At 37.8% G+C, this 15,817-nt stretch overlaps 2 protein-coding genes across 2 annotated transcripts; one reads left to right on the plus strand and one right to left on the minus strand.

The window, feature by feature from the left end:
• The first annotated feature begins 1,972 nt into the window (after positions 1-1,972).
• rpe65a (retinoid isomerohydrolase RPE65 a) lies at positions 1,973-7,624 on the plus strand. Its single transcript, XM_047368706.1, has 14 exons — positions 1,973-2,099; positions 2,358-2,440; positions 2,530-2,680; positions 2,950-3,057; positions 3,168-3,309; positions 3,601-3,748; positions 4,579-4,660; positions 4,762-4,894; positions 4,987-5,126; positions 5,744-5,873; positions 5,962-6,076; positions 6,192-6,286; positions 6,365-6,476; positions 6,584-7,624. Exons 1-14 carry the CDS (start codon positions 2,089-2,091, stop codon positions 6,727-6,729), a joined length of 1,596 nt encoding a protein of 531 aa, XP_047224662.1. The 5' UTR covers positions 1,973-2,088; the 3' UTR covers positions 6,730-7,624.
• Positions 7,625-10,827: 3,203 nt separating this feature from the next.
• LOC124870183 (RING finger protein 11-like) lies at positions 10,828-14,987 on the minus strand. Its single transcript, XM_047368707.1, has 3 exons — positions 14,366-14,987; positions 13,850-14,019; positions 10,828-12,998 (listed from the first exon to the last, which is right to left on the minus strand). Exons 1-3 carry the CDS (start codon positions 14,486-14,488, stop codon positions 12,809-12,811), a joined length of 483 nt encoding a protein of 160 aa, XP_047224663.1. The 5' UTR covers positions 14,489-14,987; the 3' UTR covers positions 10,828-12,808.
• Between the last annotated feature and the right edge of the window lie 830 nt (positions 14,988-15,817).

The raw sequence follows: 15,817 nt of genomic DNA on the forward strand, positions 1-15,817 counted from the left end.
AGACTGAAGTTTTGTATTTATAAAAAGTGTGGAATCCATATTTGTTCAGGCCCTTTTAATATGATAACCCTTATTAAAATCCAATGCAATCAATTACCCTAAGAAGTCAGCACATTTGTAAAAATACATGTGTGCACTTTAATATTAGGATGAATGCAGCTACTTGCTGAAGCTACTTTTCACAGCTCTAGAGGTTTCTTTGCGAATATTATAGCACCACTAAGAACAAGAAACACATCAGACAGATCACAGATAAGGCTGTGGAGAAGTTTAAAGCACGGTTATGGTTTGAAACAATGTCATGAGACTTGACCATCTTACAGAGCAGTGTTCAGTTTAATATCTGAAAATTATGGCACAACTGCCAATTTAAACCCTAAACTGCAAATTTAAATTTAAACTGAAAAACCAGGCAAGCATAGTATTTATCAGAAAAGCAGCTAGGAGGTTAATAGTAACTCTGGAGGAGCTGCAGAGATACAGAGCCCAACTGGGAGAATCTGACGACAGGAGGGATGCGAATTGTGCAAGCCACAAATCTGACGTTTATGGAAGAGTGGCACAAAAATAGACATTTTTGAAAGAAAGCCATACAAATTCCTGTTTGGAGTTTGCCACAAGCTAATGTATGTAGGGGGTACAAGAAACATGTGAAAGAAGGTGCTCTGGTCAGATGAGACCAAAATTAAACATTTTGGCCTTGTTGCATGGAGGAAAACTAACACTGCACATCACTCTGAATTCTCCACCCCTACTGTGCAGCAGGGTAGTGGTAGAAATATGCTGTGGGGATGCTTTTCTTTAGCCCAGAGAAGGAATCTTGTCAGAGTTGAGATGATCAAAGTAAATGCAAGGCACAAGGTCGCCCGAAAAGAAGACTGACAAGAAATAAAAACTGATGATCACAAATGCTCTCTATCCCATGTGACTGAGCTTAAGCTATTTTGAAAAAAAGAATGGTGAAAGAAATCAGTCTCTAGATGTGTTAAGCTGGAAAAGACATGTCTAATTGATTGAGAGAAGACTTGTATGTGAACTGCAGGAAAACATAGTCTAATAAAGTATTGCCTCAGAGGGTTTCAAAACAAAAGCATCCCAGAAAAGAGATGTAAGTACGTTTGCACAGTGGGGCTGAGAGCCAAAACAAATCTTGTAAGAATGTGTGGCTTTGGATTGTTTTAGCAAAATGAACCAACAGTGTTGTCCAGACTATGTAAATTAAATGACATGTGAGCTATTGCATGCAAACTGCCTCTGGTGCCTCTGGTGAAACTTTCTTTTCACGAGGTGTTTTTTGTTCTCAGCAGGAACAATACAGACCCTGTTTTACGTTTAATCCCTACTCTTGGATTATACTGCAAAGAGGTCACGCATTGCTAAATGAAACCAAGGAACAACTGTGCACGTTTTTATCTTATTAGCACTATATATAACAATCATTGTACTTCATAACCTGATTATTTGTTAATCATTTACTGTGAGAGTACACTAGGTGTTATTTCATATCTTATTCTAGAATGTAAACCCCTTATTTTATCTCAAATAAAATGTCAGTGATGGTCATAACAAACAAAAACTATCTCGCTTATTTAATCTGAAATTTTATAATTTTCCCACATGCTGTCTACTAGCAGAAACTTTAGTTGTTCATTACAAAGATCATAAATCATTCCCACTTTCAGTTTTGTTTTGATACTGTTATCCAGACTAGATGCAGTAGGGCAACAAAAGCAAATTTGCACAATTAACATAAAAGCTCACACAGTTATTACATTGACGAAAGAAAATCACATGCAACAGTTTTGCCAAACCTTGTTTTCTGCAATACATATCCCTTTCAATAAATCAGGTTCTAGAGGGGGCAGGCCTCGAGTTATCCATCGGGGGGATATTGACACAAAGGGATTTTTGTTCACGGTTTGACATGATTGGCCAGGGAAAAGATTTACAAAGCAGCGCAGCTATCGTGACGTTGACCGGGCAAATAAATATCCAAAATCCACTGTGAAATCAGAGGCTTCCAGCTCAGAAGTGACCAGCGGTTCTCAAAACAGTTTGCACTTGTGTTTTACTGCAGCAGGGAAAAACATGGTCAGCAGGTGAGTTTCTGATAAAGTGAAATACTGTGCATCACAAAAAGAGGACAAGCTTGCTTTTATGTGCCTAATATTTTTGTACTTTCTTACATGAATTTTATGTGTCTGCAACAGATTATGTATATGTAAGGATTAAGAGTACAGGCTCCGTGGAGAGGAACTGTCAAAACATTAACACGTATAGACACCTATTCTTCAGAGAACTTTTATTCAGTTACCTGCTACAACATGCTTCTTTGTGCCATTACTCTTCTATAACAGATTTGAACACCCAGCTGGTAGCTACAAGAAAATCTTTGAGACGTGCGAGGAGCTTGCTGAACCTTTGCCAGCAACAGTCACAGGTTTGCTTGCATCTTTTACTCAAATATTGTTGTATTTTTCAGTGTATTTTTAACCAAATGTTTGAAAAGGCCTCTATTTTATTCTGCAGGTAGAATTCCCTCATTTCTGAAGGGAAGTCTTCTCCGTCTGGGACCTGGACTATTTGAGGTTGGAGATGAACCTTTCTATCACCTCTTTGACGGACAGGCCCTTATGCATAAATTCGACTTTAAGAATGGCCAGGTCACTTACTACAGGAAGTAAGTATTCGAGTGCAAAACCTTAGCCTTGTCATGTTCAGCAAATTTGCAGCATTCACAATATTTACAATCAGCATACAGAACTTAGAACTTACTACACTCAAAAATAGTGTAGTATAAATCATGATATCTGACATGACTTTTCAACAGCACAGAATTATCTTGTTTTGCTCCAACAAATTCCCTGCAATTTTGGTTTCATGTTATGCAAGATTTAAGTTCTTTTTTATTTAGGCATAAGGTTAATCTTTATTTCTTGCTTCTTTCAGGTTCATCCGAACAGATGCATACGTCCGAGCCATCACAGAAAAACGTGTGGTTATCACTGAGTTTGGGACATTTGCCTACCCAGATCCCTGCAAAAATATCTTCTCCAGGTTGGTGGCACATGTAGATATTTTCCTCTGTCATCTCAAGAAGGAATATTAAAAATAAGTTATTGTATCAGCATTTTTCCTAATCTCTGTTTTCACTTTTTTCTTTGCAGGTTTTTCTCCTATTTTAAAGGAGTTGAGGTCACAGACAACTGCCTGGTCAATGTTTACCCTATAGGAGAGGATTTCTATGCTGTGACAGAAACTAACTACATCACTAAAGTGAACACAGATACACTGGAGACCCTAAAGAAGGTATCTCAGTGTAACAGTGGATCTTGAGGGTGCAGAAATGTGAAATTCAGATTTTTTACTGTTTGACACATTAAAACAGGGTTTCTATGTAGTCTGGAAAAGTAAAGAAATTTATTGAAGTACTTTTCAAGTCTGTATATGTTTAAAAAGAAAGTAAATTATCCATCCACCCAGTCTCTGTTTTTATAGCTTTTATATTTAAATCCTAATCATCATTTGACTTTGGAAAGTTTTAGATGTCTATCTTTAAAAATATGAAGGGAGCTTGTGAAAACCTTGTTTCTCATGCAGGTTGACATGTGTAACTACATAAACATCAATGGAATCACAGCTCATCCCCATATTGAGACAGATGGCACTGTATATAACATTGGAAACTGCATGGGAAAAGGTGCAACACTGGCCTACAACATTGTGAGGATCCCTCCCACACAGAAAGGTTTGGATCAGTACCATTTTAAACAAACATTTCCAATGAAAAATTGTTTCAAGTCTATTTTAGGGCTGAATGTACTTCTATAAATGAAACAGGAATCTTCCTTCAAATGACAATATTTGTCACAGTAACTCTGGTTAGCAGATCTGAGTCTGTCCACTCGATGGAGGAAGCTTATTTCAGTCCCCTCCAAAACATTCCCACCTTAAATGGTGGATTGGACTGAGTATCCCTACGATCCCCAGGGCCTGTGTTCTCTGAGGAATTGGCAATTTTAGAGTTTCTCATGGCAAAGTAGCTTCAAGGGAGGGGTCAGACAATGATCCCGATGTAATGTAGACCACAATACAAGACAAACCTTGCCTGCACTTGACAGACCAGGTGATCCTTCTGGAGCCAGGTCTGGGGGAAGGATCATTAGGCTGCACATGTTGGTCGAGCCTTGGATACTGAGCCTCAGCCAAGATCAGCCTGAAAGAACATAAGAAAGCCCCCTCTATGTGGCCCCCCACCTGCAGGGAGGAAACATTAAGGCTGTTTGCATTGCAAGCAAGATTGCAGGCGAGGTCATGGGCAAGCTGATTCCCAGTGGCAAAATCTGATTTTTAGGACAAAATTAACTCTGTAACTGTTGATTTTATTGTGTATATTTAAAACCTGTAGTCAACTTTTCATGTGTGATTTCAAGTACCCCATGCCCCTAGGGTCCTAAACAGCTGAATATTCTTCTTATGCCTTGTGTCAGGTTTTTTTTTTAAGTAAAACAACAGGAGGTGTATTTTACTGTACTTCAAAGGGCTTACAGTTATCCCATTCTAATGTCCCTTCCTTAGATAAGTCAGACCCTATTGAGAAGTCCAAAGTGGTGGTGCAGTTTCCCAGTGCTGAGAGGTTCAAGCCATCTTATGTGCACAGGTGGGTGTATTTTTGTGTTTGTTTGCCTTATTAGTGTTTTTCTGGTCTCAACACTGTTGTGTGAAGTGCCTGTTCTTAAACTGTACTTCCCTCCATCACAGCTTTGGCATGTCAGAAAACTACTTTGTCTTTGTTGAGACCCCAGTGAAGATCAACCTGTTGAAGTTCCTCAGCGCCTGGAGCATCCGAGGTTCCAATTACATGGACTGCTTCGAGTCTAATGAAAGCCAAGGAGTACGGGTTTTAAGTTATTTACAACATCTCTCTATGCTTTATCATTTGTTCCACCTCCAAATGTCATTTTTGTTTCAATGTAACCTTCCTAGACCATTTTCCACATTGCCAAGAAAGACCCTGGAGAGTACATCGACCTGAAGTTTAAAGGAGCAGCGATTGGCATGTTCCACCACATCAACACCTATGAGGACCAAGGATTCATTGTTGTTGACCTGTGCTCATGGAAAGGGTAATCACTTACGATTTGCATTTTTTGCTTTGCCACAAGGTCTAAAAAATGTATTCAAAATGTGTTTGAAGCAGACATGTACTCATGTACATGTCGCTTGGAAAATATTGCCTGGTTTGAAGGATCTCACTTATAGCTCCAACTTTCAGATGGTACTGAGAGAATTTGGTGTAAACAAATTGAAAGCAGTGATCTATTCTGTCTGGTATTAATACTCAAGGCTACTTGTGGTGTAATGACATGGGAGATAATTCCTTGACTAACTTTGGGTGACTTAACTGAGCATCATGTAACACAACATTTCTTGTTGCTAAACAAGACCTTTGTCGAACATAAGTATGGTTTCACTGTACTCCAATGGTCTCCACAGTCATCAGATCTTAAATCAATAGAACACCTTTGGGTTTTGGTGAAAGGGGAGATTCTCATGATGAATGTGCATCTTAAAAGTCAATATGGACCAAACCCTCTGGGACTGACTCACCTTGTTGAGTCTAAGGCATGTAGCATTAAAGCAGTTCTGAGCAAAAGCAGGTCTCTGCAAAAGGTGGTAAAACCTGGTGTTAGCAACTTGTGCCGAAAAGTGTCCAGTGAGTCTGATACTCTGCTTCCTCTAGATTTGAGTTTGTTTACAACTACCTATGGTTGGCCAACCTAAGAGCCAACTGGGAGGAGGTAAAGAAGGCAGCCATGATGGCACCCCAGCCAGAGGTGCGGAGATATGTCATCCCTCTTGACGTCCACAAGGTGTGCCACCAGAAAATCACAAACTGTCTCCATTAAATAAAAGGTTGTGTTTTTGGTTTTCACTAACCACATTATGGACTTGACTTAGGAGGAGCAGGGGAAGAATCTTGTGAGTCTGCCGTACACCACAGCCACAGCTGTCATGCATGCTGACGGGATGATCTGGCTGGAGCCTGAGGTGCTCTTCTCCGGACCTCGTCAAGGTACCAACACATGCTTTTGGATACATTAATTTCTGATACATTCTAATACTCTCTTTATAATACTCTCTTTATTGTCTAACAGTTTTTCTGGGGGGGGGGGGGGTTGGGGGGTTAGCCTTTGAGTTTCCACAGATTAACTATCAAAGGTACGGAGGGAAGAATTACACATACGCCTATGGCCTGGGACTCAACCATTTCATACCAGACAGGGTAAGAGAGCCTAAAGCTCAGAGTGAGAAACTTAAAACTTGCCTCCTGTTGACTTTTTTAAATACAATTTATGTGTAGATCTGCAAACTGAATGTGAAGACCAAGGAGACCTGGGTTTGGCAAGAGCCTGAATCTTATCCATCAGAGCCCTTGTTTGTTCAGACTCCAGATGGGGTAGATGAAGATGATGGTAAGTCAACAGCAATTAAAGTAAAATAAACTAATATTAAATCTGCTTTACACAAAACAAAGTGCAGGGATATTTTTAAGCAAGTCTGGTATCTGCTGTCTACACAGGAGTCATCCTTACCATTGTTGCAGCTCCTGGTTCCCAGAGGCCAGCATATATGCTCATACTAAATGCCAAGGATCTGTCAGAGATCGCAAGGGCAGAAGTAGAGTGCTCCATTCCCGTCACTTTTCACGGGATGTACAAACAGTGATGATCCAGTCCATTTTTATGAGATGCCACTCAGCATGAAAACAATGAAAAGGATATAAAGCATCTTTGCGCCAGCATAATAGTTTTTAGAGAGAAAATAATTCATTTAGATCAAATACAACTTGTTAAGGGAGCCATATGTTTAGAGCTGGCCATTTCATAACCAACTAAAAAGACACACAGCTTTAAGTAAATAACATTCTGGTTTTGAATTTCTCGCAACAAACACTGTAGCATACATATGCTATTGTACCATATGTAATGCTCAGACTTTTCAAACATGCTGAAAAATGTGATATGATTGTTACTCAGCACCACTGAAAACAATGTTACAGCAATGACCCAATTATAAAGTTCCTTTATCTCATGATATGCTATACAGATGCTCTGTTTGCACTGATGAAAATTCACTCACCTTGACATGAAGACATGTTTGAAATGGCTCCAACGACAGAACAGCCCAACCTAGTTTCTGATTGATTCAGGCACCTTTTAGATATACCAACACATGTGACAGCAGCTTTAATAGAATTATTTTCTTTTTAAACAATGCACAAAATGTTTGTGAATCCCCATGCTCCTGTTATTTTCATTGGAAATCAGTGTTTCAGTACAAGCATTTCACAAGTTAAATAATGCTAGGCTTAAGCTAAACACAACACATTGCTCATCCTAAATTCTTGAAAAATATCCAGAGATTTAATATGAAACCACTGAAAATCTACTTACTGGCACATTTGAATCAGTGGTCACTTGATATTTGCTCCAGTGTGTTGCCTGAATCTGATCTGAAAAGTGAACGCAGGCAGATTCTGGAACCCTGCAAAGCTAAGATGAAAGACATGTTGCAAACAAAATGTTCTTTTCAAGTACATTAAAATTGGTATTTGATCTTGCATGCAGTATGTCTCATTATGTTGTTGGACAGTGAGATTTCTTTTAAATTTTGCCCGTTTTGATTATTAACTTGGATACAGTATATCGATAAAGAAGTAGCTCTAAATGAACAGTTTGAATTATGCATCAAATGTTTGGAAGTCACACCCATGTGTTACATCAACCCTCTGGATGTGGGCCTTTTTCTTTTTAATTTATGACAAACTGAGAAAATATAAAGGTCTTGGATCGATTTCCAGTTTTAAATTTGCATTTGGTTGCTGCCCAAGAAAACTTTCAGAAGTAATCAGATAGAAAGCAGTGAGTTCAGCAGTGGCCAAATCAATAAGAAATATAAAAAAAGGAAGCAACACATAAGCTCAATGAGAACAAACACAACAGCAGATAAGACAACTAAGTAAAAGCAAAACAAAAATCCAGTACAAAGAGTAAACAATTGAGAAATGTTACCTACACCTCTGTCTCATATAAAGAGATGATTTTCATATTAAAAAAATATATAGACTCTATCAGTCAAGACAGCTTGTTGGCATGAGCCAGCAAGGATTTCAGCGGGAATAGGAATCTAGTTTACAATAGATATGTTAGGACAAAAAAATAATTATTCATAGAGCAATAGCCTCATACATGTCTGTCCAATTCAGTTAAATGCTGCAAAATGATGGTCCTAAACAGAGCACAAAAGCAACTAAAGCCTCTATAACAAACAAATTGTAATATTCCCAAAGGGTTTTTTCATATCTCAATTCCATAAATTTCCAAACTCAGATTTCCAGACATCCTACTCCTTTTTTTAAAAGTCAAAATGTTTTAAGTACATTGTCAGTATATGGCTGATATTTCTCCAGGGGTCAGTCTTTCAATCTGGACCACTCAAAAACTAGAGATTTATTTCATTCTTGTTATAACCTGTTCTATCAGAGATTACAATGGCATCTATGAATGAAACCTTTACCAGCATTACAACATGCATGCATCTGACATTTTATAGACAGAAATTCCAAAACAAACACTTAACCTCTCCTGAAATGATAAACTTAGGACCCGCTGTTAGATTAGAAAAAAGGCCACTGATATGCATACAACTGGCATAAATATTCATATATTTATCATGTTATGACTAGAACAATAAATTAAGTCTGGAAATACAAAACTGTTTTACATATTCTATTTTCCAATCCAACTCTTATTCAGTCCTTATAAACACTTTAAATAAATTCCTTACATCTCCAGACTGTGCAGAAGCATTGTTTCTGAATATTCAATCACCTGACTTGAAGCCAATGAAAATACTATTACTTATTGAAGTAAATCCGAGGACGTTAAATCAACTAAACACTGAAAAGGTCTAACAAGACATCAAGAGAGTAGAAATTAAGCATTTGGTAATGTTTGTGGCTTACAGATATTGGTCAGTATAATAAAGTGCTGGTCAGAAATTCACATACATTCATCGGAGGCAATAATCTCATTTTGTTACTAAGCTCTTTATGGTTTATTGGAATAATTTCAGTTCTATAATACAAATAAAAATTTGTTTTAAACCCAAGAACTGGGTGTAAAAGATGGAATTTTTTGTAGATTTTCTTTACTCCTCTCAATCAAAATTATTCATACATGCTAAACTATACACACATCCCTACTAACAGTTAGTTAATTATCCCGGACCAAGTTGCACCTTTACTACACACGTTTTGTAGCCAAGTATCAACGAGACTCTAGCATAATTCTCGCTGGATGTTTCACCATATTTTTTGACAGGATTTGCAAATTTAAATTTCTTATAGCATATACATTTTCTATTTCAAAACCAGTTTGGATCTATTCATCTGTTGAAACACCGATGTTTTAACAATCTCATTCAAACCGTCACTTAAAAAATATGAGATTTTGTTGGAAGGATCAGAAACTGTCCAGAAAAAAAAAAAAAGCTTGAGTATGCCATGAACTGGATACTTTTGGACCACCAGAGCCATCGTTCAAAATAAAATAAGACACATCACAATGGACTGATAGGTTGCAGACCAAAAGGTAAGGTCTTTTCCAAATTGGAAAGTTTCAGTCTTGACTGAAATGTTCTGCGGCTCCCACAGAAAAAACAAATGTGATCAAAAGAAAGGTTTTATTGTCGGATGAGTCAAATATTGAACTTTCTGGCCTTAATGATAGGAAGAGGAGTCAAGGTGAGGCTTTCAAATTTAAGAGCACTGTACTAAATGTGAAGCATGGTGATAGACGTTTAACACTTTGGGACTAGCTTCAAATTCTTCAGTTTTATCTCAGATTAACTGCTGAAACTTGGACACAATTAGATGTTCCAACTGGGCAATGATCTCAGACAAAACTCAAACTGGGTGTGAAATGGATGAAGCTCCCCAACAATAACCTGACCTCCACTAAAAAATGTGTGGACTGTGTGTTAAAGTGCATAGTCCAGGCATTTTACATTGGTTGGTCCATGCCAGGAAACCAACCAATGTAAATAACCATGTCCATTTCTGATTAGAAGGGTCAAATATCCTGTCACAAGTATTCCAGAAGCTTGCCGATGGCTGCAAAAGCATGTGGCTGAGGAACAAGTTGCTAACCAACATTAAAAACAAATATTAGAGGGAAATTTCATATGTGCATCCAGTTATTTTTGTTTTTGCATTATCACTTCAACAGTTGCATTAATAAGGCCAATAAATAAGCTTGAGATTATTGGCCATGATCAGCGCATATAAAGTACTAGCATGTACTGTAACTAGATTCTACCTGGATATTTGTAGTATTACGTCTCAAAATCTTGCACAAACATATAAAATTGCGCAAATCAATACTGTTTATTCGTTTCTGATCAGACACGTTGAAAGATGATGTCTACTGTGTTATGTGCTCATTCCAAGAAAACCATGCTCAAACACACCGGATGTAAGGAGGAAAAACATGGAAAATGAGGGATTACAATTCCAAACTGGTGCTTGTTTACTTGCTGCAATGGTGCAACACAGAGCCCTGATTATGTAGTCACACTTTTCACTCCACTGCCAGATTTCAGTATTGCATTAATGAAAGGCTTTGCACATTCTGTAATGTTTCAGGTTTGTAATCACAGAGCAACAAATTCAGCCCGCTGAGCATGAATTTGTTCAACTGGAAATTGAGGAATTTAGGATTTTACAAGGGAAGAAATGTGGGTAGTTTAAATAAGAACCACAAATACTTTCTCTCCAATTTATTGTTTACACAAGGACTTAGCCTTCCAAAGGGACAGAAAAAAAATGGTTACAGGAAATTCAAATGTTCAGGATAAACTCAAACCTGAAAAACACCGAAAGAAAAGCTAGAGGAAATCATTACATCTCAGTTTTACGTCCTACACCATAAACGCCAGGACAGAGGTTTGCACTGTACGAAAACTGTGCAGGCTGGCTAGTAAATGTACTAAATGTGCAGTGGATTTAACACAAATGTGAAAACTGAAAAAGACAAAAACAATCACATATCGCTACAAATTATAGAAAATGGTGGTAACTACTGCTACGGTGATTTAGAATAAAACTTAACATTTGTGAATAATTAAATCTAGCCTCTTATATTAAACAATTGCCGAGTTGTAGAGATGCACCCATCAATCAGCCAATTTTCTCTTGATCAGTTTTGATTGGCGATTGGCATTATTTTCCCACCATTTCCTGGTCAATGAAAGCATCAACCAACAGCATGTACTTAAATATTTGCCCATGTTTAATAAAAATCAGATAATGGTGGGGAACATATGCTTTATTGCATAAATTAGGGGTCATACATAAATTATATTGTAATTCCATAATATTCTGTCGGATTCAAAGCTAATACCTCTATAAGACGCATCAACACAAATTGATATCAACCGGAAAGGTCTGATCAGTGCATCTCTACTAAACTGACTAGGGTTTCTACAAAAAAAAAACAAAAAAAAAAACTGACGGTACAAAACAGACTCCTTCAAAATGTTAAAATCAAGGTGAAGAACATGAACCAAAGCAAAAACAGGAAAGATAAAACAAATCGCTTTAAGCATCTTGTTGATAGCTGGATGTTGCTGTGTTACTCTACACTTTGAAGAGAGTTCATACATCCACGTTCATTCGTTTACCACAAATGTATACACTAATCTGCAGCACATGCATGACCCTATCATGATGACCTGATCTGAAAGTGTCAAACTACTCCCTTTACCTCAAGCAAGCCTCTGTCCCTTCTCACAGAAGAAAATAAAAAGAGCAAAAACAAAACAAACGAACACGCTGCAGAATCATAGATTTTATGAAATGCATCTTCAGGCTTACTCACTACTGACGGTAGGGAAATATATTTATCCGCTATATAACTCCTGCATCTCAGGAGATAAAAGAAAGAGGATTTGATAGTGCAAGGTTATAAGGTAAATATATTAATATATATATTGTTTTAGATAATGTCCTATAAGTAAAGTGCAAATCTCTGATTGGATGAAAGTTGTGTGCAAGCATTTCTAATATTTGACTGGCTCCTCCCACCCCTCCATGCACAAATCAGCGCTCAACAGAAAACCTACACCTAATCTGGTGCAACATTAATTTAACAAGTATACGGCCTATTATACTGAATGATTTATGTGGTAATTATGTATATTTCTTTGTAATCTGGACTCTTCAACACGACAAGTGTAAGTCTTAATAGTTGCATATCACAGAAATATAGGGTCGTTTTAAGTTAAGAGTATGTTAAGGAGATTAGTGTTGCAGTAAGATATTCTGATTTTATACAAGAGACAATAATTTGGTAAACTACATGTCCATTTGTATCCATTTTCTTGATCAAGTGATAACGTTCCGATAAAGCGAGACCAGCTCAAGAGAAAGTGTTACCACAGAGCTTACACACACACACACAAATTCAACATGTTCTTCAACCTGCTGCAACACATGCCAAAACCTGGGCGAAACAAACACACAGAAGCAAAATCATGCAGGGGAACTGCTTCTGGCTGACTAGTAACTGATGTTTTAAGACCAGCTTAAATTAGCATCAGACCTTGGTGGAATGAAAGGCCAACATTGGGTGAACAATATTTGAAATTTCCAAAGTGCAAGGTAACCGACATATCTCTGAACTCCCCTCACTCAACAAGAGGGCAGCTGTTAGGTTTGGGGTTTGCCGCAGGGGCTGAGTTTGATCTAAGCATCAGGGGAGAAATCGGTTGGTCCGTAAGTGGAGAGCAGGGCAGCATCAACGGGCTCCATGCAGGAGGGGCAGGTGAAGGATCTCATCAGCCAGTCGTCTATACAGTCCATGTGATAGATGTGCATACATGGCAAGAACCGAATGGGGTCTCCGTAAACAAAGTCCAGCATACAGATCACGCATCTGAAAAAAATAATAAAGAGCATGAAACCAAAGACTCGAAGACCAAGTCATGATCATTTAAATGAATTGCCTTTTTGCAGTCCTGGAGGAGGCATGAAATATGGATGCAGAGTGAGAAACCTCATAATGTATCTCCCCATCATAAACAATGGGTTAAAGCTAATCTGTCAACTTTAGCAAAAAATGGCAGAACCACATTTTTGTGTACAACCTGACCCTAACCACAAATGTAAGTATACTGACATTAAATAGGATGGGGTTGATGTTTACCAATTAGGTGACATCTGAAGCTAATTGGTTGCACTTAATTTTGTTTGTGGGTACAACGGTACAAGGGGCTTTTTATTTGTAAGATTTCAAAAACCATGCATCATTTCCTTCCACTTCACAGCTGTGCACTACTTTGTGCCGATCTAACCTATAAACTCTCCATAAAAGACACTGAAATGTGTAGTTGTAACCAGCCTAATCAATGTATCTTTAACACTGAATATAAAAGGAGGGGAATGAAGAACTATTTGTTTCTATCTATTCCTAAATGACCAAAATAAACTTGTCTTACACTTGGTTGAAAAAAACAAAAAACAAAACATCAAGTTATACAGCTCAGTTATAACTCAGTTGTTCAACTGTTTTATGAAATAGATTTTTTTTTATATACCTGTTTTTGCCTTAGATGAGAAAATAAAACTGAATGAGCAACATACCAGAGGGGTGAAGATTATTTTAACATTGGATCTAATATTTATGAACCTCTTTCACTGAGTTAATTTAAAAAGAAACAAAGCTACAGCCAGAGATTTATTTATAAGAGACCACGTCATGTGTCTGAAATATGCATAAATGCTTACTCCCTTATCTTCTTCTCTGAACCGTCTGGACCTCCATCATAAACGCCTTTAGGGAGGTGCTGGATGAGGCCGATGCGCTGAGCTATGCGGATCTGCTCCTCCTCCGTCAGCTGGGTGGCCAGGCGGGCCTGACTGGGTGTCGGGTGGTACATGGGCATGTGAGCCTGCTCCTAGTGGCAGACAAAGAAACAGAAACCCATATTCACCTTTGTCAACACACGATCTGGTCCGACGGGTCAGACAGAGAGAAATATACGAGTAGCTGCAGATAGTGATACTTGACTTTATCCAGCGAGAATAACAACGAAAAAATGTTATACTGGCTATTGAAATGTCAATTTGAATAAAGTGAAGTCAAATAAGGCCATAACCCTGCAACTATAAACACGTCATGTTTGCATAACTACTGGGAGAACAACCATTAATGTAACTATTAGTTAACATCTGCTGACTAACATTGTTCTTTATGTTTTGTCGGGTTAAAAGAGGAGGAAGTGAGGGTTAAAAGACCCTCACCTGGTACGGAGGAGGGGGCTCCAAGTCGGGATCTGTCCCGTCACCGAAACTCGCCCTGTCGGACTGGGACTCATGGAGTAGAGAGATGTCGTCGGATGTTGGGGACTTCAGGCAGTTGCCCATATTTCCGTGACTCCAGTCCTTTTTAGGGCCGATGTTAAAAAAAAAAAATCACAATTGTGCTGCTAAAGTTGCTCTGAGTCGGCTAATGTTAGTTTAGTATTCCGTCCCAGGAATTATTAACTGCTCAGGTTTATATCAACAATTACATTCCTGTCATGGTTACTAAACCACTGCACAGATATTAAACGCCAACAGTAAACAATAAACTAGCGTCGTTTCATGATTACACGAAGCTGAGAAACAAAGCAAAGAACTCTCCTTGATGAGGATGACAGCGGTTAGCGCTCTAAATAGCTTTTTCTGCTCGCTTTCCTCAATACGTGACGCTCATTCCTTCTAAAGACGCACAGTTTATATACAATAAATAGTTCAGTAGAAACTTTGGATGTCCCACTGAGCTGTCTGAGCGATAGACTCAGCAAACGTTTACGCCTTTCAACTTCGTGAGTAACATTACAATTTGTTTCCTTGCTAGCTTCTTCCTTATCTTCTTCTGGAGTTGATTGGCGGTTGGCAAAAAACTGAAGATTCGCATTACCGCCACCAACTGGTGGAGTATGGTGGTTCATAATGCATGTGTACGTTTTTTAATTTATTTTTTTATTGAATTCCATAACCATAACATATAAAACATTTGTCTATCAGGGGTATAACAGCTGAGTACTGAATTAAATGATCATGCACATAAAAGAAAGTAAACTGATCAGAAATACACATTAAATTTATCTAGTGTCGAGATGGTTTTCATTGCCTTTTTGTTGCCAAGTCCTTCAATTGTGGTGTAGTATGAATGGAGCTCCTTGTTGAAATGGAATATGTTTGGTTTGGAGTTTGTCCATTTCTTCTTGTGAATGTGGAATTTTCCAAGGAGGAGTAGAAGTTGGGTAAAGTAGATCAAATCTTTATCAATTTCCTTATCATTAAAACATAGTATAATTTCTTTTTCTGTAAGTTGAATGGTTTGTCCAGTTTTCAGTCTTATAAGTTGTTGTACCTCTACCCAGAATGTCATTGCATGAGTACATCGATAAAATAAATGAGAAATTGTCTCCATATGTTGTTCACAGAATGTACAAGAGTACTCAATATTAAGTTTAAATCTTTCCAGTGTTTTTTTTTAACAGGATATATATTATGAATAATTTTATATGTAACCTCCTTAACTTTATTAGTTATGCAAAATTTCTCCCTATTTAACCAAATTTACTTCTTGTTAATTTCCCCAAATACAGAAGACCAAAAAAAAAAATCCACAAAGAAGTAAAGTAACCTGTATACATGTGCTTATTAGTTTGTTGGAACAAACCTTTTTACTGACCTCCACGTTAC

The sequence above is a fragment of the Girardinichthys multiradiatus genome, chromosome 6 (genome assembly GCF_021462225.1).
Source record: "Girardinichthys multiradiatus isolate DD_20200921_A chromosome 6, DD_fGirMul_XY1, whole genome shotgun sequence".
NCBI classification, from domain to species: Eukaryota; Metazoa; Chordata; class Actinopteri; order Cyprinodontiformes; family Goodeidae; genus Girardinichthys; species Girardinichthys multiradiatus.